General features: G+C 40.1%; 1 protein-coding gene across 5 annotated transcripts in view; it reads left to right on the top strand.

The window, feature by feature from the left end:
• The window catches only part of MCC (MCC regulator of Wnt signaling pathway), a 320734-nt gene that overhangs the window by 88686 nt on the left and 209063 nt on the right, over positions 1-22985 (top strand). The window contains exon 1 of one of the 5 annotated variants that reach the window (XM_084833887.1): positions 7746-8536. The exons of the other annotated variants lie outside the window; for them this stretch is intronic. Within the exon in view, the coding sequence (XP_084690013.1) occupies positions 8342-8536 (195 nt within the window). The 5' untranslated portion in view covers positions 7746-8341. Of the gene's footprint in view, positions 1-7745; positions 8537-22985 lie in introns of those variants that run through there. 5 annotated transcript variants of the gene reach the window in all.

Below are 22985 nucleotides of genomic sequence, written 5' to 3'. Positions count from 1 at the left end.
TAGTAGGGTTGGAAGGGGCCTACAAGGCCACGAGTCGGACACGACTTAATGACTGAACAACAACAACAAGGGGTCTGCTTATCCAGAGCACTGTTATACTAAGATCTTGTTTCATGTGCTGTGCCTGATAGTAACTGGATAGTAAAAATGGCAATATGGTGAATTCTGTAAGTGTGATAGAAAGGAGACAGGACAATGATGAGGTAACTGATGAAGTCAAAGTTGGTGGAGTACACACCGAGAGCATCAGAAACTTAATAGATTATATAATAATTGTACTGCACAAAAAGGAAGGATTTAAGAGGCGAAAATGGTAAGATGAGACTAAATGAATATATGGGAAACATTGTTTTTCCAGTCTTCCAAGAGGGGAATAAAAAGCCTACAGTGTTTCTCCAAAGAGCTGTTTGTCATTCTTCCTCATTTTCCAAGGCACTGTTGCTACAGGTGGTGTTCACTGTGTACCAGAAATGTGAGAATGAAATGATGAAAACTGGACAGACTAATTTTGACGGATTAGTAAATGGTTTGGTAGCACGAAATATTGGAAAAGGAATCTAATATCAACTGTGAAGGGGATTAACTTAGGCGGGGACATGACATTTTAAGTAGATTTAGTATTTGAAGTGTGCCAGAGTGGTTAGGAAACTGATTGGAGTGCAGTTAATGTATCTGCAGTAATGGAATTTACTGTCTCTTGTATACTTCACTTTTTATTCTGTTCCACCAGTTGTCTGTTTTGTATTTTACTGTTTGTATTTTCCAAACCATTCATGTTATCAAACTTAGGCTTATTTTCAGTTGAAAATGGTACAGAAGATAGTACATAGGGTTTATCCAGGAGAGACCCATAGTTTGCCATTTTTCCTTTCAAGTGAAAACCAGGAAAGGATTAGGGCCTCTGCTGAGAAGGGGAAATTGCATGAAATGCACACATTGGCCCTTTCTGTTGTCTCAGAGAGGAAGGCCAGGATCTCTTCTTGATCATCCCAGAGTGCAGGACATGGAATAATGGGCTCAAGTTACAGGAAGCCAGGTTCTGGCTGAACATCAGGAAAAACTTCCTGACTGTTAGAGCAATAAGACAATGGAACCAATTGAGGTAGTGGGCTTTCCCACACTGGAAGCATTCAAGATGAAGCTGGACAACCATCTGTCAGGGATGCTTTGACTTGGATTCCAGCACTGAGCAGGGGATTGGACTGGATGGTCTTGTAGGCCCCTTCCAACCCTACTATTCTATGATTCTATGAAACCACAGATCGTATTTTCATTGCAACTGCTAATTAAAAACATACTTCTAAAAATAAAACAAACCAAGATCCATCTTCTAATCCATGACGCCTTGAAGCTAACGGTGGCCAAGTAAGATAGTCACAAAATAATACAACAAAGTTACAGAATATCAATTCTCCATCTCCAAATCTGATTGTACTATTTTATTTATTATTTATTATAAAACTTTCCATACTGCCCTGCAGTAGAAATTCACAGGATGGTTTACAAAAGGAATAGTCAAAAACGATTAAATACAGGGGAAACAAATTCTAACACACAAAGACTAAAAAGTCTATGATATTAGATAAATTAGATGCTATGTTGGCAAATGGAGCTGCCTAGCTATTGGGCATCTGTACTGAGTTGCAACACCTAGAACAAATACAGTCAGCATCATCCATAACAGAACTGCAATATGTGTGTGCGTTTTTTGTCCTTCGCTCATCAGAAACTTGAGGCTCTGTCTCTAGAAATGTAAACCATTGATATGATGGTGTAATGATTCTAGCGTTCAACTGGGACTCAGCCATGAAGCTCCCTGGATGACTTTGGACCAGTCACTTACTCTCATACTAACCTGCCTCAGAGGGTTGTTATAAGGATAAAATGGAGAGGAAGAGGACCATGTAAGCCACCTTGGTTCCTTGCAAGAGGAAAAAAGGTGGATGATGGTGGTGATGATAATAATAATATATTTTTAAAATCATTGCATATGATGTTGATATGAGTATTAGAATTTACTCTAATTTGCATTGTTGAATGCTTAGAGAATGGTCAGTAAACTTTACAATAAACCAAATGACTTATCTTACATGTGACTATGAAGAGTGTGTTATTAATTGATAACATGAGCAATAACTACATTGAAATGCTGAACAAATTTCAAACATGAGCACTTCAGTGTTTCATTAAACTGAAGAAATATTTTCTGTAAGTTCAACTTGAGATTGGCTAAACATTCATAATACATATGGTACATAATCATGTACATTGAAGACATTTGATGACACAGCTTTAAGGGGAATCTATTTTCTGCTCCAGGAGAGTGCCCTCTGAGGACCTAACTCTTCATCATGATTAATGGTTGTGTTTCATATACTACAAATATAATCAAGTTTCTTTCTTCAATCAAACATCTTTTTTTTCCTTTTCCACATTACCCTCACATCTCTACTTTCTGCATTTAAAACAAGATTTACCAAAACTATACAAATGTTTTCCTGTCAGGTCCAATGATAGAGTGTTGGGTGACGATTTCTGTCTTAATCATTAGCCTTGAAGAAAATGTCAGGAACCTGGGAAATGAGTAGGAAAGCACATCCGAATGTAGACCTTAAGTATGCTAGTGGTCAGGTTGAAGGATAAAGCTTCTTCTAGCAGTTGGTGAATAGAATTTTAATAAGACTGAGCTCAGGATAAGACATTTAATAAGATGAGCTGAAGACATCCTGAAACACATAGGAAGTCCTTTTCTCTGGGGCAGAAAGTAGGACTGAGCTGTGAGGTACCCTGCTCATTACCTCACCCCAGTTTGAGAAGATCCCATTGAGAAGCACTCTTTGAGTCCAATTCTGTAGCCAACTGTGGATCCACCTGATAGTTATTTCATCTAGCCCACTTTTGAGCTAGTTTGCTTATCAGGATATCATGGGGCACTTTGTCAAAAGCTTTGCTGAAGTCAAGGGATATGATGTCCACAGCATTCCCACAGTCCACAAGGGAGGTTGTGTTGTTCTTGTTCAGTCGTTAAGTCGTGTCCGACTCTTCGTGACCCCATGGACCCCAGGCCTTCCTGTCCTCCGCTCTCTCCCAGAGTGTGCTCAGGTTCATATTCATTGCATCGGTGATGCTATCTAGCCATCTCATCCTCTGCCGTCCCCTTCTCCTTTTGCCTTCAATCTTTCCCAGCATCAGGGTCTTTTCCAGGGAGTTTTCTCTTTGCATTAGGTGGCCAAAATATTTGAGCTTCATCTTCAGTATCTGCCTTCCAATGAGCAGTCAGGGTTGATTTCCTTTAGGATTGACTGATTTGACCTCCTTGCAGTCCAGGGGACTTGTAAGAGTCTTCTCCAGCACCACAGTTCGAAAGCATCAATTCTTCAGCGCTCAGCCTTCCTTATAGTCCAGCTCTCACAGCCATACGTTACTACTGGGAAAACCATAGCTTTCATTATACGGACCTTTGTCAGCAGGTGATGTCTCTGCTTCTTACTATGCTGTCTAGGTTTGCCATAGCTTTCCTCCCAAGGAGCAAGCGTCTTTTAATTTCATGGCTTACAGTCACCATCTGTTGTGATCTTGGAGCCCAAGAAAATAACATCTGTCACTGCTTCCATTTCTTCCCCTTCTATATGCCAGGAAGTGATGGGGCCAGATGCCATGATCTTCGTTTTTTTAATGTTGTGTTTCAGACCAGCTTTTGCACTCTCCACTTTCACCCTCAACAAGAGGCTGTTTAGATCCTCTTCGCTTTCTGCCATTAGAGTGGTATCGTCTGCGTATCTGAGGTTGTCGATAATTCTCCCAGCAATCTTAATTCCGAGCTGTGATTCATCCAACCCGGCGTTTCTCATGATGTATTCTGCATATAAGTTAAATAAGCAGGGTGACAATATGCAGCCTTGTCGTACTCCTTTCCCAATTTTGAACCACTCGGTTGTTCCATGTCTGGTTCTTACGGTTGCTTCTTGACCACCCTACAGGTTTCTCAGGAGACAGGTAAGGTGGTCTGGTACTCCCATCTCTTGAAGAATTTGCCAGAGTTTTTTGTGGTCCACACAATCAAAGGCTTTAGCGTAGTCAGTGAAGCAGAAATAGATGTTTTTTGCTTTCTCTTTCTTTCTCCATGATGCAGCGAATGTTGGCGATTTGATCTCTAGTTCCTCTGCCTCTTCGAAACCCAGCTTGTACTTCCGGTAGTTCTCGGTTCACATACTGCTGAAGCCTAGCTTGTAGGATTTTGAGCATAACCTTGCGGGCATGTGAAATGAGCGCAATTGTACGGTAGTTTGAACACTCTTTGGCATTGCCCTTGTTTGGAATTGGAATGTAAACTGACCTTTTCCAGTCTTGTGGCCACTGTTGAGTGTTCCAAATGTGTTGGCATATTGAGTGCAGCACTTTAACAGCATCATCTTTTAGGATTTTTAAATAGCTCAGCTGGAATACTGTCATCTCTGCTTGCTTTGTTGCTAGTAATGCTTCCTAAGGCCCACTTGACTTCACTCTCTAGGATGTCCGGCTCAAGTTCCGTGACCACACTGTCATGGCTATCAGGGACATTAAGATCTTTCCTGTATAGTTCTTCTGTGTATTCTTTCCACGTCTTCTTAATCTCATCTGCTTCTGTTAGGTCCCTGCCTTCTTTGTCCTTTATCATGCCCATCTTTGCACAAAATGTTCCCTTGAGATCTCCGATTTTCTTGAAAAGATCTCTAGTCTTTCCCATTCTCTTGTTTTCCTCGATTTCTTTGCATTGTTCATTAAGAAGGCCTTCTTTTCTCTCCTTGCTATTCTCTGGAACTCTGCATTCAGTTGGCTATATCTTCCCCTTTCTCCCTTGCTTTTCACTTCCCTTCTTTCCTCAGCTACTTGTAGAGCCTCATCAGACAGCCACTTTGCTTTCTTGCATTTCTTTTTCTTTGGGATGGATTGAGTTGCTGACTCCTGAACAATGTTACGGACCTCCGTCCATAGTTCCACAGGCACTCTGTCTATCGGGACCGATCCCTTAAATCTATTCGTCACCTCTACTGTATATTCAAAAGGGATATGATTTAGGTCATACCTGAATGGTTTAGTGGTTTTCCCTACGTTCTTCAATTTAAGCTGAATTTTGCAAGAAGCAGCTCATGATCTGAGCCACAGTCAGCTCCAGGTCATGTTTTTACTGACTGTATGGAGCTTCTCCATCTTTGGCTGCAAAGGACATAATCAATCTGATTTCGATATTGACCCTCCAGTGATGTCCATGTGTAGAGTCGCCTCTTGCGCTGTTGGAAAAGAGTGTTTGCTATGATCAGCGTGTTCTCTTGGCAAAACTCTATTAGCCTTTGTCCTGCTTCATTTTGTACACCAAGGCCATGCTTGCCTGTTATCCCGGTGATTTCTTGAATTCCTACTTTAGCATTCCAATCCCCTGTGATGAAAAGGACATCTTTTTTTGGTGTTAGTTCTAGAAGGTGTTGTAGGTCTTCATAGCTGATCAACCTCAGCTTCTTTGGCCTCAGTGGTTGGGGCATAGACTTGAATTACTGTGATGTTGAATGGTTTGCCTTGGATTCGTACTGAGATCATTCTATCGTTTTTGAGATTGTACCCCAGTACTGCTTTTCCCACCCTTTTATTGACTATGAGTGCTATTCTATTTCTTCTAAGGTTTTCTTGCCCAAAGTAGTAGATATAATGGTCACCTGAACTAAATTCGCCCATGCTTGTCCATTTTAGTTCACTGATTCCCAAGATGTCGATGTTCAGTCTTGCCATCTCATGTTTGACCACCTCCAGCTTACCTTGATTCATTGATTTGACATTCCAGGTTCCTAAACAAGATTGTTCTTTACAGCATCGGATTTTCTTTTCACCACCAGACACATCCACAGCTGAGTGTCCTTTCGGCTTTGGCCCAGCCGCTTCACTCTTTCTGGTGCTACTTGGAAATACCCTCTGCTCTTCCCCAGTTATATATTGGACACCTTCCGACCTGAGGGGCTCCTCTTCCAGCGTGATATCTTTTAGCCTTGTGATACGTTCCATGGGGTTTTCTTGGCAAGACTACTGGAGTGGGTTGCCATTTCCTTCTCCAGTGGACCACATTTTGTCAGAACTCTCCACCATGACCTGTCCGTCTTGGGTGGCCCTGCACGGCATAGCTTATGGCTTCACTGAGTTACGCAAGCCCCTTCGCCAGAACAAGGCAGTGATCCATGAAGGGGACAAGGGAAGTTACGTGATCAAAAAATGAGATCAGATTTGTCTGGCAGGATTTGTTCTTGACAAATCCATGTTGACATATCACTGCATTGTTTTCAAGGTGCTTACATATGGATTGCTTTATAATCTGCTCCAGAATTTTCCCAGGGATTGATGTCAGACTGACTGGTCTGTAGTTCCCAGGTTCCTCGTTTTTGAAGAAAGGGACAACATTAGCCTTCCTCCAGTCATCTGTCACTTCACCCGTCCTCCATGATTTCTCAAAGATAATAGACAGCGGTTCTGAGAGTTCTTCTGCCAGCACCTTTATTACTCTAGGATAAAGTTCATCTAGCCCTGGAGATTTGAACTCATTCAAAGTAATTAGGTGTTCCTTAACCATATGCCTATCAATCTCGAGCTGCAATTCTTCCCCTTCAGGCTGTACTTCACCTTTGCCAGGGGGTAATAGACCCTCTTTTGGGAAAAGACTGAGCCGAAGTAGGAACTGAGCACTTCTGCCTTTTCTTTGCCATTCTTATTTAATAGATGAACCATCATTTCTTTCCTCTGTCTTTTACTGTGCATGTATTTGAAAAAAGCCTTTTTGTTGCTTTTAACATCCCTCACTAACTTCACCTCGTTCTCAGCCTTAGCCTTCCTGATGCCATCCCTGCAATTCTGTGCTACTTGCCTGTACTCTTCCTTTGTAGCTTGGCCTTCCTTCCACTTCCTATATGTACCCTGTTTGGTTTTCAGATAATCCCTAAGCTTTTTGTGAAGCCACACTGGCTTCTTCTGTTGTCTTCCACCTTTTTTTCTTGTTGGAATTGTTTCTAATTGTGCCTTTAGAATTTACTTTTTAAAAAACTCCCACCCATCTTGGTCTCCTTTTCTCATTAGAGTCGCTTGCCATGGGACCTTACGTATCATTGTTCTGCGTTTATTAAAATTGGCTTTCCAAAACCTAGGGTACACATTTGGCTACACTCGACTTTTGCTTCCTTTAGAACCAAGACCTCAAGTCTGCAGTGCTTTTTTTAAAACCATTTCATCTTACTTTTTGTGGCACAAAAAAGTATTTGCTGGTATGATATAAATTTCAGGGGAAATTCTGATAAGGAAAGATGAAGAAAACTGACAACATTATGAAACCAGTTAGGTCAGAAAGATTTCTGGACACAGTAAAAAAAAAAAAAATCTTATCAAATCATCTTTAGGTTTTTAAAAGAGTAGAGTGCTTTTCATAGGAATTGGGTTTTGAATGGAAGGTAGATCTCACATATTCTGTGTTCCCAGTTTGGAGTTCAGTGTATTACATATGTTCTTGTCTTCAAGTGAATATACAACTTTACAATACTTGAAAAATCCAGTAATATCTGCCCCAAATGCTTGTAAAATTTTAATTTGGCAGCTTTCTTCTGAATCACAAAGGGAAGGTCACTTTATTGGAAATGAGAAACTGGCATCAGCGTCACCTAGTTGATTTCTTCTGTTGCTTATTTTGCTTTGTTCTTTGAAATATAGTAATTTGCAATTAGCACACAGAACTCTGGAGAGATGCCTGCAATTCCAAAGTGAGCGTTCTGTAGCATGTGTATTCTGCTTTCTTCCCCCTCCTTTCCTTCTCTCAGTCCCTCCTTCCTTTGGTACCGCCCCTTCCATGCACCCTGTAGCCAGCAGCAAGACAGCTGTGTTTGATCATAAACCACTTACAACTCCAGGCTCCCTGGAAGAGGAAACTTTAGCGTGAACAGCACGATAGGTCTGCGTCCTGTTCTGTCCTCCATCTCCTGCTAGGATCTAACGAGAGAGCTTTGAGCGGGTTGGTGGATGTGAGTGCCTATGAGGCTCCCAAAATATATCCAAATGCATTTAACTCCTTGAGATGCTTTTTCCGATCTAGCTGAAGGGGGTTGGGGGGTTGGGAGAGAGAATGAAGGCATAAAACTGAGGCTCAGCTCTCCCAGGCAGTTTTAGTCGCCAGAAGATCGTTAACAGCCTGTCTGCTCTCTGTCTGGCCGTGCACTCTGCAGTGTTTTATTGAGTATTTTGCAGCAATGGATTGTTTGTGAATCAGCACCCAGGTTTTTGTGTTTTTTTTGTCTCTCTTTAGGAGACCCTGTGCATTGTTAATTTTTAGGCTATCTAAATGTTGAGTGAAAATGGCTGTCTAGAGCAAAATGTGCAAGATAGGAAAAGCTCAGAAAAGAAGGTGGTGTTAAATCTTCTGGAGCAAAGCTTGGAAATCTTAAAATCCATAGAAAGCAATCAAGCCTTGGAAAGTCTAATCATGAATTCTGGAGTTGCCCTGAAATATGGAAATGACTCTGCAGAACTGAGCGAGGTAAGCAGCTTTAGTGTCCTTGTTTTTCATGTTTCTTGGATTTTGTTTTTCAAATACAGTGTGTCCCTTTTTGGGTATCCGCTCTGGAAGTAATGCAATTAAAGATTAACAAATGTGTGTACCTTGTTCTGACTTGCAGTGCTATCCAGGAAATGATCTGAGATTGAGTCGAAAGGATTAAGTGGTAAAAAGCAAATGGTTGCAACTGTACAGAGGCTCCCCCCCCCTTCATATCGTGCTTCAAGGAATCCCCCCACCTCTTGAGTGTAGTGTTTTCCACCCAGCGTTCCTTTCTGCAGTAGGTAAAGCGAGCAGAGAGATCCCAGTCAAAATCAAGGATATGGTAAATAATTTAAAATGGGGAATAGAAAACTAATAAGACAGCAGCGGCACAGTTGATTGTGTTCAGGCATGCTTAGGTGAAATATATATAATTTTACCTGGCAGATGAAATAAACCCTGGGAAGTGGTAGTGTCTTGATAGCAAGACTTGAATTATTTGTCTTAGTTGTTGAACATTTATCTTGTCTTTGGTGTCGTATTTCTGAGTTCTTAATATTTTATGACTAAGTCTGAAATCTGATGCACACTTATTGGGGAGTAAGTCCAGAAGTCAGTGGGAGTTATTTCCAAGTAAACCTGCATAGGATCCATATCATTGTAACTCTCCAGATCTCGTGAATATTGAAATGCCATGATGCACACCATCATCACTAGGAAGTGCCTTGAAATCTGTCACGGAATATACACTTTTAATATCAATACCTATTATTAATAGCCATCTTCAGTTTTTAAATGGTCAGTTGTGGATACGTGATCTTCATTCTCTTTCTTTTAGTGTGTGCATATAAAATATTCTATAGAAAGAAAAGAGGACAAAAACTATATGGGTGATGTTTTATAGAGTTATGATTTCTGCCTTTTGTTCAGTTAGAAAAGCGAGGTTACTCAAGACACAGACCTGAAATGTAAAGGCACCAAGGAAACAGGCATCCTGTCAAATTTGGGCAAAGGGAGGAGAAATGGGGATGACTAGGTGATAGTTCTACATTATGCACTTCCTCATTTCAGGACTGCATTTTAAGCCTTTATTTTGCAATAAAAATTAAGTATAGCCTTTGAATGGGAGTTAGAACCTGGGAGTTCTTCAAACTTACCTGATTTGCATAAAAACACCAGGCACTTTTCTAAGTTATAGTAGTTTGCTTCAGAATTCTTGGCCAGAACCCTCCTTCATGTTTGACATTGCTGTTATACAGAATGCAGCATAGTATTGACTTCTTTCTATCTGTCATGATGATCTAAAGGCATATCCTGTAGGATAAGAAACATGACACCTATTGTAGGTAAAAACAACAAACCTTCAAAAGCTGCATCTTGGCATGAGTATAGCAGCTGGTGGGGATAACATTCAATCTGACCTTGATCGTGCATGGATGAATGGATTTCTAAAATCGTGTGTAATGTGGATGGGATGAAGCTAGGATTCTTGCACTGGAATCCTAAACACATTCATATGTTGCATTGTCTCGTTTTTAAGTGTCCATTTTTTTCACAATGCAAGCACTGTAGTGTCTGCTCCATTGTTGATCCATTCCATACTACTATGGTCCTTCCCTGTACAGAAACTGACAAGACATGGGCCAGTGACATGGTTACTTTCCTTATCATTGTTATTATGGACCACATAATAACTGTAACACCAGAGAGAAATAATCTGTGGCAGGCCTGGCAGCACTAACAATGGTTTATGCCATTGCAAATTAAGCAGAATCTTGTACCAGTCAAGCAGGATAGAGCTATCTAGTTCTGTCCAGTTTTTCTGTAAAATATGTAAGAAGCTCATGGTTATACAGATGAATGGACTCCTGGATATTCCAGTGCATGGGATGCCAGATAGGTTGTGTGGCTGTGGCAAAGATAATAGTGGCTGCTGTTTTGATTCTAGGGATGAGTCTCAAAACTCTTGTACCAGAGTTGGACTTAAAGCCAATGCTGATTACTCTAGCAGTATGGTTCTGGAGCAGTGGATTACGCTGCTAGTTGCTTTTTGGCTGGTTTTGAAGATTTCTTTTTAGAAAGTCAACTATCTTCTGGGTTTATGAGTTACGTCACTGATAGGAAGAACATGACTTTATGAATCCATTGCAGGAAATATTTAATTTTGTCTGCTTTATGTTGCATTAAATAATATTGGCTCTAATCCAAAAGCCATACTAAGGTAATACCTTTATCAGGATCGACCAAATATATCATTCATGAGCAAGCCTTTTTATTATTATTTGAATGGAACTATAACCCACCTTAAGATATTTTTGTAGCCTCAGTTATCTATTCAGTGGTTATGTTTTCTTCCACGATTTTAATACTGGAGAGACTTGTCTAGGGTTATATATGGAAGTCATGATCTATACTGCCTCCCACATTTCTGACCAATTTAATTCATAGCAAACAATTCATAGATATAATACTGGGTCACTTGATTCTGAACTTCAGTGACCTACCAATACCATTCTAATGCTGGGCTTATATATGTCTGTTTTTCCCCTTGCTCAGTGTCTTTTGTGTGGTTTATTGAAATATTTGGATGCTCTGTCATCATAGCTGTTATATCTGCTTTCTTCTTCCTTCCTCTTAACTCCTCTGCTCTGTTTGTCATTTTCTCTTTTTCTCTCCCCCTCCCTTCCACCAATATGCTTGCTCTCTTGTAGCTTTTGATTACATGTACTTGGCCACCGGGAGACAGTAGTGCCACGGTCATTAAATAAAACTGAACTGCCTGTGGTTGGGACTTCTAGTGGGGTTATGCAGTTCTGCTGAGTGTCTCTTTGTAGTAATCTCAATTTATATACAAGTAGTCTGATTCCCTCTTGTGATGATTCACAGCCAGAATATACCTACTCCCATCGATTAGTATGGATGATTAGGAATGGCAGTAGTCACACACAGGCTACAGTCAACAAATACTTGAATATAAGTAATTCTTGTTCAGCTGTGGCATATTCATAAAGCAACAGATGCAGAAAATATGCAGGGGAAATGGCAAGAGAAAGTTGTCTACAGTACCCTTTATTCATGAAAGTCTCACTTTTGAAGTGAGTTTCAGCAGGTCTATTATCATGACTTAAACATGCCAACAGAGGACGTTTTCTAGCCATCAGTTTTGAGATGGTGAGCAGATCCAGATGCTTTATTTTAATTGTAAAGATCATTTTCCCCCAAGAAGGAAACATGGAAGAAAAGATGCTGTCCTTTCCTACACAGCTGTTATATATAATTTTGAATTGGCCTAAAAAAAGGTATGGATTTTATGAAATATTAACCTTGTAGGCCAGAGATACCAGTTTCCATCACAGTCACTAGATTTGTGGGAGGGGCTGAGAAGAGCAACTTCCAAAGCTTTACGTAAACCCTCTTTTGCCCCAAGTCATGAATGTGGCTCATTAGATCAGCCAAAGGGTAGAACAAATATTAGCCAGAGATAACTTAGGGATGTTTTCAGAAAACATACATCAGGCTCAGGATAATAAATTATATTTCTGAATACTTTCCAAGGCATGATTCTACTTGTTACAAGTGGCATACAGGTAAAGATCTGTAGTGCATTAACTGGAACAGGTTTTGTATGAATTTCAGGTTGGAAAGACAATGTCACAAGTGTATTGCGCTTCCCTTCATTTTCTACTATTGGGCGTGTTTGTCCTGTTTTGGTAGTCAAGAATATACTGTGCCGGGACATTGTATCAGATTCTAATAGGACTACATTACACAAAGTTGCAAGTATCTCATGTTAATACCCATTCTGAACCTATTTGATAGTATTTCAAGGTATGCCATTAGCCACTTTTGAAAGAAAAATAATAATTAAGGAATGCAGAAACTTTGGCATATGAGATTCTATGCCCCTAGAATAATGCTGTCTGTGAGCTTACAGCCACATGTATATAATTCAGATGGAACTACTAAATCAGTACTGTCTTCTGACTTGTAGCTTATACTGCTAACAACTTTAATACAGCTGTTCAAGAATGAGCCTTCCTGCTATTTTGTGATTTCTCAGTGCTGAAGGGACATCACTGTAACACAGAGCCAAAGCGTTCCAGCTTGAACTTGAAAGGGGTTGTGATTCCAATGAGCGTGTAATCTGGTACTCCCATTTACCTGGACGTGTGGAGCCACTTCAGTCACCCCTTCCTGTGTGCTGCAAGTGTAAAATTAAAAGCCCTGGACCAAGTGGCAGGGGGCGGGAGCCCATGCTGCAGCTCCTCCCCAACACTGTATCAGTTCTCCTCTCTCTGCAGCTTTATAAGTGTATTAAGGCTGGTATGCGGAGGGGGTGCAGTATGGTCTGTAGCTTCTCATGTTACTGGTGAGGCAGGAAGCAGCAGCACTGTTATGACTCTCCTGCCTCTGAAATAACGTATCAGGCTTTAGTCATGGAAACAATAGGCCCAAGTTGCTTATCTCTCAGCCTTGTATGTGAACTAAAGATGAAGACTGTACAGGGCTTTCATCAAACATATAAACAATGATGCTGGTGCATTTCCACTTGGGTCAGGTTACACATTTTTCAAAATTTCAGTTTGTTAAAAGTTCAGGGTTGGATCCAGGATCTGCCTTCTGTGGCTGGAAGGGCTGTGCTCACGGATGAGGCAACTCCGCCTTCACCCCTTCGCCACAGCTCACACGATTCAGCAGGGTCCCCTGGTCCTGTCTGTAGCGTTTTCAGGGGGCTGAAGGGCCCCCTCCTCCATAGGGAGGAGATGGCAGGTAAGTCCACTTCTGCCAGCCCAGTTACACGTGGCTAAATCTGGATCCAGCCCTTTGAATTTTAGAGTTTGGTGGAGCTGTAATGACTCTTATAAATATAGTAGGATTCTGGGAATAGGAAACCCTCTAATGAAGAAGATTTATAATTGTCTTTTAATTGTTTTTTATAATTGTCTCTTATAAATATAGTAAGATTCTGGAAGTAGGAAAACCCCTCTAATTAAGAAGGATTGTAATTGTCTTTATAGGCTTCTTAACTTGAAATAGTTACTTCTACACTTCAGTTTTTAGGTGCTTTGGGTTTTAGGCCCATATAATATGCTATCTAGCATTATCATTTGGCAGCCATAAATGCTAGGCATTGGTATCTGTTAAAACCTGAAAGCCGTTGATGACTGTCATAGATTAATCAGTGGAGCTGAGTCTTGTAGTTTGTAACTTCCCAGTTCTGATCAGAAAATTCTGGTGGCCTTCCCAAAATCTATCATACTTTGGTAAGTTAGCTTATCAAATGAGACAGATGCATATGAACAAATGTTACAAGTATCCAGATAATGTGAAAGCATCTAACATTTTCAATTTTTGTACACCAATCTATATCCTTATGTAGTAATCATCTTGAAAAAATCCTCTCTGTTACGGCAATAGTTTAACCCTTTCATTCTGAATCATCTCCAGTCTTGCAAATGAAACACAGATGTATGAGAAGCAGCTGCATAAAGACCATGATGCAGTGTAACTGTCAGCAAAACATGCATGAGGGAAAACATTTGGGGCTTTTACTATGTGACTTTGCTTCCTATTACAGATTTCTTCCGTGGTTTGGTACCTTACTCAAGGAATGAAGTACAGTTCTTATTCTCTGTTCTTGTGTAGTGGTGCTCAAATGGTATGCTTTTCTTTGAATGAAATGTAATGTTAGCACCATTTATCCTGTTTCATATTGGCATCTCCAAGATGGCCTAGTTAATGGAAGCCTTTGAGAGTAGTAGCTGCAACTAGAGCAGCCTTACCCAACTTGGTGGCCTCTAGATTTTTTTTGGACTATTAACTCCCATCAGCCCCAGACAGCATAGACAATAGTCGGGAATGCTGGGAGTTGTAGTCAAGATCATCTGGAAGGCACCAGTTTGGCTGAAGTAGAGGGTTATCTAAATTTGAAAAATGAATAGAAGTAAGGAATTTTTATAATGGAAGTCTAGATAGCAAAGTTAAGATAAGATAAATGTTAAAGACTGTACTTTAAATCAAACTTGTATAATTTGTAACTGGGCGAGATGTGAACATCTTATATGAATTGTAGAGCTCATAGTAAGTATCCTGTTAAAGGGGTAGTTGATATATTTCTGATATTCCTGTACACTGCTTGGCTATATACTGAGTTATAACCATTGGTTATATACTGAGTGGCCCAGGGTCAAACTAGATGTTGCATGGCAGATGTGTGTAATAGCCTCAAGATGACTTTAAAAAAATGAAAAGCAGCTGTGGGAAACTACAAAATTTTATCAGAGGAGCAGTAGTGATGAGGGGGTGCTAAACCCTTTCCTGGAGGGCCATTTTTGTGCTCAGTCACTTCCCAATTACCTTTTAATCTGTGGGAGAAAATATATGAACATCTTTGTTCCTCCCTGGGAAGGCAGTGTGTTTCTGAGCAGAAAGATATCCCACAGTTAAAGGGTACCCATCCCTTCCCATCCACCTTTCTGCCTATTTTATTATTATTTGTTACCCTGAATTGGAAGTGATTTTGAAGGTCATCTAGTCCAGGGGTTACCAACATGGCACCTGCGGGCACCTGCTTTAAAAAAAAATATCCCATTTTTAAATATATGTACATGGATTGCATATATTTACAGGAATGAATATATATGAAATGCCTATATATGATAATACAGACTTCTATCAATTATACATAGCCTTGCTATTTCTCTCCCTTCCCATCCCTAGTCTTCTTTCTCTCCCCAGTCCCTAGCCTTGCTCTTTCTCTCTGACTCACCACTTTATTGTGCTGTTTCTCTTGTCTCCTAGCCTTGCTATTTCTCTCCCCCACCTCTTTGCCTCACTGTTTATCCCCCCTCTCCTAGCTTCTAGCCTTGCTCTTTCTCATCCCTGTACCCCTTAGCTGTGCTATATCCCCCTCCAACCCAGCCTGTAGCCTTGCTAGTCTCCCCTCCCACCTCTTTTGGCTAGCCAGCCCCCCACGGCAGCAAAAATGCGACTAGCCACATCCTCCATGGCAGCCATTTTGTAGTGGTGTCCACAGCAGTTTCTCAAATTCCAAATGTGCCCAAGGGACCAAAAAGGTTGGGGATCCCTGATCTAGTCCAACCTCCTCCCGATGCAGAAACTAATTACTACAGCATTTTTGATAGGTGGCCATCCAGCCTCTCTTAAAAACCTCTAATGAAGGAGAATCTGCCACCTTCCAAAGCTGTCTTTTCCACTGTCAAATAGCTTATACCATCAGGAAGTTATTGCTAGTGTTTAGCCAAAACCTCCTTTCTGGTAATTTGAGCTTCTTTGGGTCCCTGGAGCTGCAGAAAACAAATTTGCATCATTGTCTATTGGCGCTATATATTTGAAGATAGCTATCATATTACTTCTTAATAATCTCTTCTCCTGGCTAAACATACACTTCAAGTTCTCCTTTCCTTACAGGACTTGGTCTCTGGGTCCTTCAACATCATTCTTCCCCTTCTCTGGACATGTTCCAGTTTTTAAATATCTTTCTTAAACTGCTGTGCCTGGCACTGAATCCTCCAGGTGAGGTCTGAGCAAAGCAGAATAAGAGTGGTACCATTTACTTATTGGACCCTGTATTTCTGTTGATGCTGCTTGGATTGCATTAGTCTTTTTAGCCACTGCATTGCACTTTAGACTCACATTTAGTTTTTGGTCTACTAAAGCAACTAGATCATTTTTATATGTACTGCTGTCAAGCCAGATGTCACCCATCCTGCATTTGTGCATCTGGTGTTTTTTCTCCTACTTAAATACAAAACTTTTTCATTTATTTCTTAAAACTTACTTTGTTAGTTTTGGCCATGCTCTCTAGCATGTCTGCCATGTAATATGTAGTTTGGCCCTCCAGGCTATCTATGTGGATTGTTATCATTGTGCTTGCCAGTGTAAAAATCTAGAATACAAGTTTGATCTTTAGTGTATATTTGGGTCCCCGTCCCCACCCCCAGGCTTGATAGGGAGAACCACACAGTGATAAAACAAGCCAAAATCACATATACAAAGTCACGTAGTCGGATTCAGTGGTAATGTTTCTGGTATGATCAATATGTGCTCTTTCTAGCATGATAGATGTATGACATTTTCGGTGTATAAAACATAGTCACTTCAAAGAATGTTTACTTTCTGGATTTGTGTGAGCTGCTTATCGGCCACACAGAATGTTTCAGGCTTGCATGTCATTATTCTATTGAAGGACTATAAAAAGATTACTCAAATGCCCAGGCATTGTTAGTGCAGATAATGCTGTTCTCCAGACCTCCTAATGAAAAAATTGCAAAGATTATGTAACTTATCTGTCTGCTATTAACTTATTTCCAACTAACAGCAAGGCACATTTAAGAAATGCTTCATGGACTGGAGATGTAATAAGGCTGAACATGTGTTGTGTGAGAATAACATTCTAAGCATCGCAAATTCCCAAAGTAAGTTAACCCCTATATCCACACAGCCAGAAATTCATTACTCAAAAATTCATTCCTATACCCACTTACCTGTAAGTAAGCTTCACTGAAAATAATGGGAACTTCTGAGTAGACATGTATAGGATTGTGGTGTAAGTGTCGAACCATCCCTCATCCTCAGTTGGAAATCCAAGGGCACACTTTTTAACTGGTTAGTTTTAAATGTATTTAAGTCACAAACCAATGTGTATGTTATATTAGCAGCTATATTGTGGTGTAGTTTTCAAAAGCCCTTAAATGTTCATATTTTACTATGAGCTTCTGTGGGCTCAGTGCCAGCTTGCATGATAAGCTGTTGACTTTGCCATGACACTCTGGAGAAATTAATGAAATCATGTGATCATATTATATATTCCTTGATATTATTTGGCTACCTTTTTCTCATGCAGTTTGAATAGTTACACAGTGAATTATTCCCACTATTCTAAAGTACATTTAAATGGTGGAGCATTGGTTCTAGTCTTTCTTGGCTTTAAAGAGAACAGTTTAGACCAATTTGAATGAAGGGGAGGGTGACTCATTAAGAAACGGTGTAAAAAAACCCTGACAATGTGACACAAAATTAGATTAAAAGAATTAGGAAACAAATCAACGTTTTCACCTTTCTAAATTGCTGAAAGTGTGAAGAAAAGGGGGTTACTAAGTAATTGATATTCATTGAAGGATTTGCAATAAGCAAACTGTCTTAAGATGATTGTGTGAAGATGCAATTAAGGAAGGGGATAGTGATTTTATTCAGTGATTGTGTCTGAGAACAGAAATGGAGGTATTTGCCAATGACATGCTCAGGGATTTTAAAAATCACCAATGATAGAAGAATGATGTGATTAATAAGTAAGATGAATTCTAGTATATGTCAGTGCATTAAATTTTTGGATGTCTGAAGTTACTACTGAAATGCAAAAGAAAAAAATGGCAGAAGCAATTGTAATTGTAGTCCAGTTCATATTTTAGATTGGTGCACACATGGTGGATACATAAATGGACAACCGTCCCCCTAGAACCTGCAGTGTGTCCCCCAAATCTGCTCAGAGGGTTTGGGAACCTTTCAGAACAGATGGGGGGGGGGCTGAGGAGGTACAAGGAAAGGAGAGGATGTCACCTTTTGTACTGAGTGCTGTCCAATATGCTGAACTATATTCTTCCCTCATGTCGTGTTCCCCCCACCCCCTTCCAGCGGACGATTGAAAAGGTCAATATCTTATGAGCAAAAGGCTGACTTGTAAACCGGTGCCTCTCTGTGGTAGCCAGAAAGAGTTGCATTTAAGTAGACTTGACACCTAATTTCAGTGACATTGGTGGGGACAAACTTTGTTCATCCTGGCTCAGTGTTTGTATATGAATGATCGTCTTTCTACCTTGTATGACTTGATATTTTCTAAGGAAGACTGAACAGTGGTATCCCAATAGTATAGTATTGGCTACATTTGGACTTCTTTGTGATTTCAGTGAAAATATTCATTGATATACATCTTTATGGCAGAAGTGAGTCATCTTGTCAGGTTGACTTTAGTTGTACATTGTTTGGTGTGTTTCATTCTGTGATGTCAGTCATAATAATGAAATTGATCACAAATCTGTTCTAGCAGTCTTTTTTCCAAAGTGCCTCTGTGTAATAACAGTTGAAGAAAGACATTGATTTACAGTGTATTAAAAAGAATGACCAAAGTGGAATTCTGGCACTGGGATGGTCTCATCCAGTGGTATTCATGAACATGCTATTCTGAAATTGCAAACCTGGATGAAACCTGAAATGGCATAGTGACTACTGCTAGGTTGATGGTCAGAATATGTGTTCTAATTTGCTTTGCAAAATCTCCACTTCGGCAAGTTACAGGGAGATATGAGAAGGATGTGCAGAACTTTGCCCATTGCAGAGTTTTTTCCAGGAAAACCTTCTGGAGCGCAACTCTTATGGATGTTGGTAGCATTTCCACCATCCACCTTGTGTAGAACTTAGCTTTTTAAGCCTTTCTTAGCACCAGATGAGGTTTACAACCAATCCTGGATTACAAGGCAAGGATTCAGCTTCTACTGTCCTGCATGCTCATGGGGAGGGGGTGGGATGCTTAAGGGTCTTTTCCCACAGTTGTTTTAGCTCTGCCACAGTTCTCTTATTTTCCACTATATTGCTACCCTCATTCAGAAAATCCCTTATGAAAACACTAATGAAGGTGTTTGCTCATCCTGGGCTGGTGAAACATACCATACACCCTGCAGTGCAATACAATAATAGTCTGAATTACTTTGTAAACCCCAGATAGTTTCCTCTCCTGTTGTCTTGACATGAAACTAGGATACTCAACATCTGTGATGTTTAGGACCATTCTATTCTTCAGATATCAATCCAAGACCAGAGTTGTATTTGCTGCACAAACTGGTCAGGCTTCCTAAGAAAGTTTGTTCTATCTAGCAGTAAGGACTTCCCAAATCTAGAGCACATGCATTCTGGCATACCATTACATAAAAATAAATAAAAATGATTAAATTATATTATTGTCAGGCGTTACTTTGCAACAGGCTGCAGTGGGTTTTGAAGCTGGCAGACGTAGGTGATACTCAGATGGGCCAGAGGTAGGAGCCATGTTTCTTTGTCCACAGTTTTCGTTCTGATGGGTGCATGAAAGTCACTGACACACCTAAGCAGATGTTTTAAGAACATAAGAAGAGCCATGCTGGATCAGACCAAGGTCCATCTAGTCCTGCATTCTGTTCACACAGTGGCCAACCAGCTGCCCACAGGAAACCCAGAAGCAGGACATGAGTGCAACAGCATCCTCCTGCCCAAGTTCCCCAGCATCTGGTATACATAGGCATACTATGTCTGACACCGCTGGTAGCATATAGTCATCAGGACTAGAAGCCATTAATAGCCTTATCCACCATGAATTTGTCCAATCCCTTTTAAAAGCCATCCAAAGTGGTAGCCATCACTGCATCTTGTGGAAGTAAATTCCATAGTTTAACTATGCACTGTGTGAAGAAGTACTTCCTTTTATCTGTCCTGAATCTCCCACCAATCAGCTTTATGGTACAACTCCTTGTTCTAATATTATGAGAGAGGAAGAAAAATGTTTCCCTATCCACTTTCTCCCCACCGTTCATAATTTTGTACACCTCTATCATGTTTCCTTTTACTCACACTTTTTCTAAACTAAGTAATCCCAAATGTTGTAGCCTTTCCTCATAGGGGAGTTGCTCCAGCCCCTTGATCATTTTAGTTGCCCTTTTCTGCACTTTTTCCAAATCTACAATATCCCTTTTTAGGTGTGGTGACTAGAACTGTACACAGTATTCTAAGTGTGGTTACACCATAGATTTGTATAAGGGGAGTGTGATCTTGGTAGTTTTATTTTCAGTTCATTTCCTAATTATGCCTAATATGGAATTTGCCTTTTTCACAACAGCCGCATACTGGGCCAACATTTTCATCGAGCTGTCTGCCACAACCCTAGGATCTCTTTCTTGGTCAGTAACTGCTGCTTAGATCCCATCAGCTTATATGCGAAGTTGGGTTTTTTTGCCCTAATGTGCATCACTTTACCCATCCTTGCACTGAACAGCATTTGTCATTTTGATGCTCATTCTCCCAGTTTGGGAATATCCTTTTGGAGTTCTTCACAATCCCTTTTTGTTTTAATCACCCTAAATAATTTGGTGGCATTGCCAGATTTTCTGGCTGGGTGGCCAAGAGGGCTTTGCTACCCTCAGAATTAGTTTTCTTGGTCTGGTAATTTAAAAAGTACTCACCAGAGATATATTTGAGGGTGATAGACCTGAGGTGAGTAACTCTTAACGATAACTGTAAATGAGCATAGAGACTATGTAGTAAATAAACAGCTTCTCTATTTCTATAATGGAAATGGTTTCAATAAAAGGTATTGATTTGTCCCATTATTTTTGTAGTCCCTGGTCTATAAGGGCTTGCGTTTTAAATGCCCACAAAAGACTTGCACAAGGTAAAATGTCTGGGAAATGTAGAAACCCCTGATTCTATCTACCACCACCCCTTTCCACAGCTTACTTATATTTGAGATAGTGGCATTTATTTCCACCCTCACATCAGTTGTAGTAATCTCCTGCTAGATGTGGACTTGACAGGCTCTGTCCATATCATGTCTCAAAATTATTTAAGTATCTTCAAAATCTCTTCAGCCTGCATTGCCTTGAAGGGATTCTAGTTGGGCGGGGCCAGGAGGGGAGGGAATAGGAAATGGTAAGACACAGTAGCATGATTAAATGACTAGCCATTCCCTAAACTCCAGGTTTCTCTTAAGGGGAACCTATAGTTTACCTTAAGCTATACAATATAATGATCTCTCCAGGGGTGCCTGTAGCGTGGTGCAGTGAAATAAAGCTGAACAAAAATGGTGAAAGCTAAATGGTTGGATCAGTAAGGAAGAAGAGCAGCAGCATTCAAAAGAGCTTAGCAGTTGTCAGGATTTCCCACCTGGTGCATTCTTATTTTTCAAAGATTTGTTCAGTAAAGATGTATAGATTCATTACCATTCTGTCCTGTCACCTTTTCATATATGCGTACTTGACTTTCCAATTCTTCCAGATGTAGGCTTCTGATTGGGTTTATTTGTTTAAGAGCTATGAAAGCCCATGCAATTGAGTTTCAGTACCTATTCCTTTTGGAAGTCAAAGAAATACGCTAATCGCCTTTCACAGATGAGCTGTTCTCTTAATCCTAGGAAATTGGTCAGAATTCCTGTATTTCTGTATTATTGGTGGTTTCATGGGTAAATCCGTTTTCCTATGTAAAATAAATGGTGTGAAAAGCTACTAACTGATTCTAATCATGTATGGATAAGTTGCTATATTCAGAATGTCATACAGCAATATTCTTGGGTTAATAAGTCTTCAGTTTTCATTAAAGTGATTGGCTTCAGGTCTTTATAGCCCTCCTGCATTATTAGTATCTCTGCACAGATGGCATATTCATAAAAGCACCATTATTCAATAGGAACAAAAAAAATGATATAATTCCTAAATAGGCTGTAAAAGGCTAACTGGGGACACTTGGGAATATCACAAAGAGATTATTGTGGGATACCAGTGATATCCATTTCAGATGACATACAAACTGGATTCGCTATTAATTTGAATCTTTAAATTTTCATGGTGAATTGGGGGGGGAGTTGTGGGGGAAAGAACTTGTTATGGAATGCTAAGATTTTTTTATATATTACAAGTTGATATCATTAGTGTGATTTTAGAAGTTTTAACTTAATACATGTTGTTTAGTAAAACAATATAAATTCAGGAGTAATAAACTCCTATGGGTGTACATATCTTTAGCAGAAAGCCACTATGCAATATACTCTACCAAAATGCACCTATATATATATATATATATATATACACACACACACACACACACACACGTACACACACACACACACACACACACACAGAGAGAGAGAGAGAGTAGGTAAGGTTTAATATTAAAGACTTGTTTATATAAATAAATCAGATTGCATAATAGTTATTGAATAGTGATTTTCCTCTAAAGAATCTGACTGGGTTTGGATTATCATGTTGGTAAAAGAAACCCTGCTCATTGGGCTGGCTTCTTACCTACCCTACAATTTATGACGTGCAGTAGGGGTTGTAAAGTGGGTAAGAAGCCACCCACTTCAGACAACACAGCAACCTGCACTGCATCACAGGTAATTATGCAAATAATGGTCATGTGCACAGCACACATGGGGTGGGGAGAAACCACAATGGCTTCTTTTACCAACCTGATCATTTGCACACCCTCTCTGAGTGCTTGTTTTCTAAATAAATAAGGAAGATCATTTTGAGAATTCTATTTATATTCGTGCCTTTCTTCCATAGAACTCAAGGTGCTGTACATAGGATTCCCAGCCAGTCTCCCATGCAGGCACTGACCAGATCTCTAGTTGACATAACTTTAGCAATGTTTGTGTCATTTGCCTTCAGGCCATGCCCTGGGACCTGGA

The sequence above is a fragment of the Heloderma suspectum genome, chromosome 2, assembly GCF_057233095.1.
Source record: "Heloderma suspectum isolate Gila_16-S chromosome 2, 16-S_ref, whole genome shotgun sequence".
Lineage (NCBI taxonomy): Eukaryota > Metazoa > Chordata > Lepidosauria > Squamata > Helodermatidae > Heloderma > Heloderma suspectum.
This window is presented reverse-complemented; position numbering and strand designations above follow the sequence as displayed.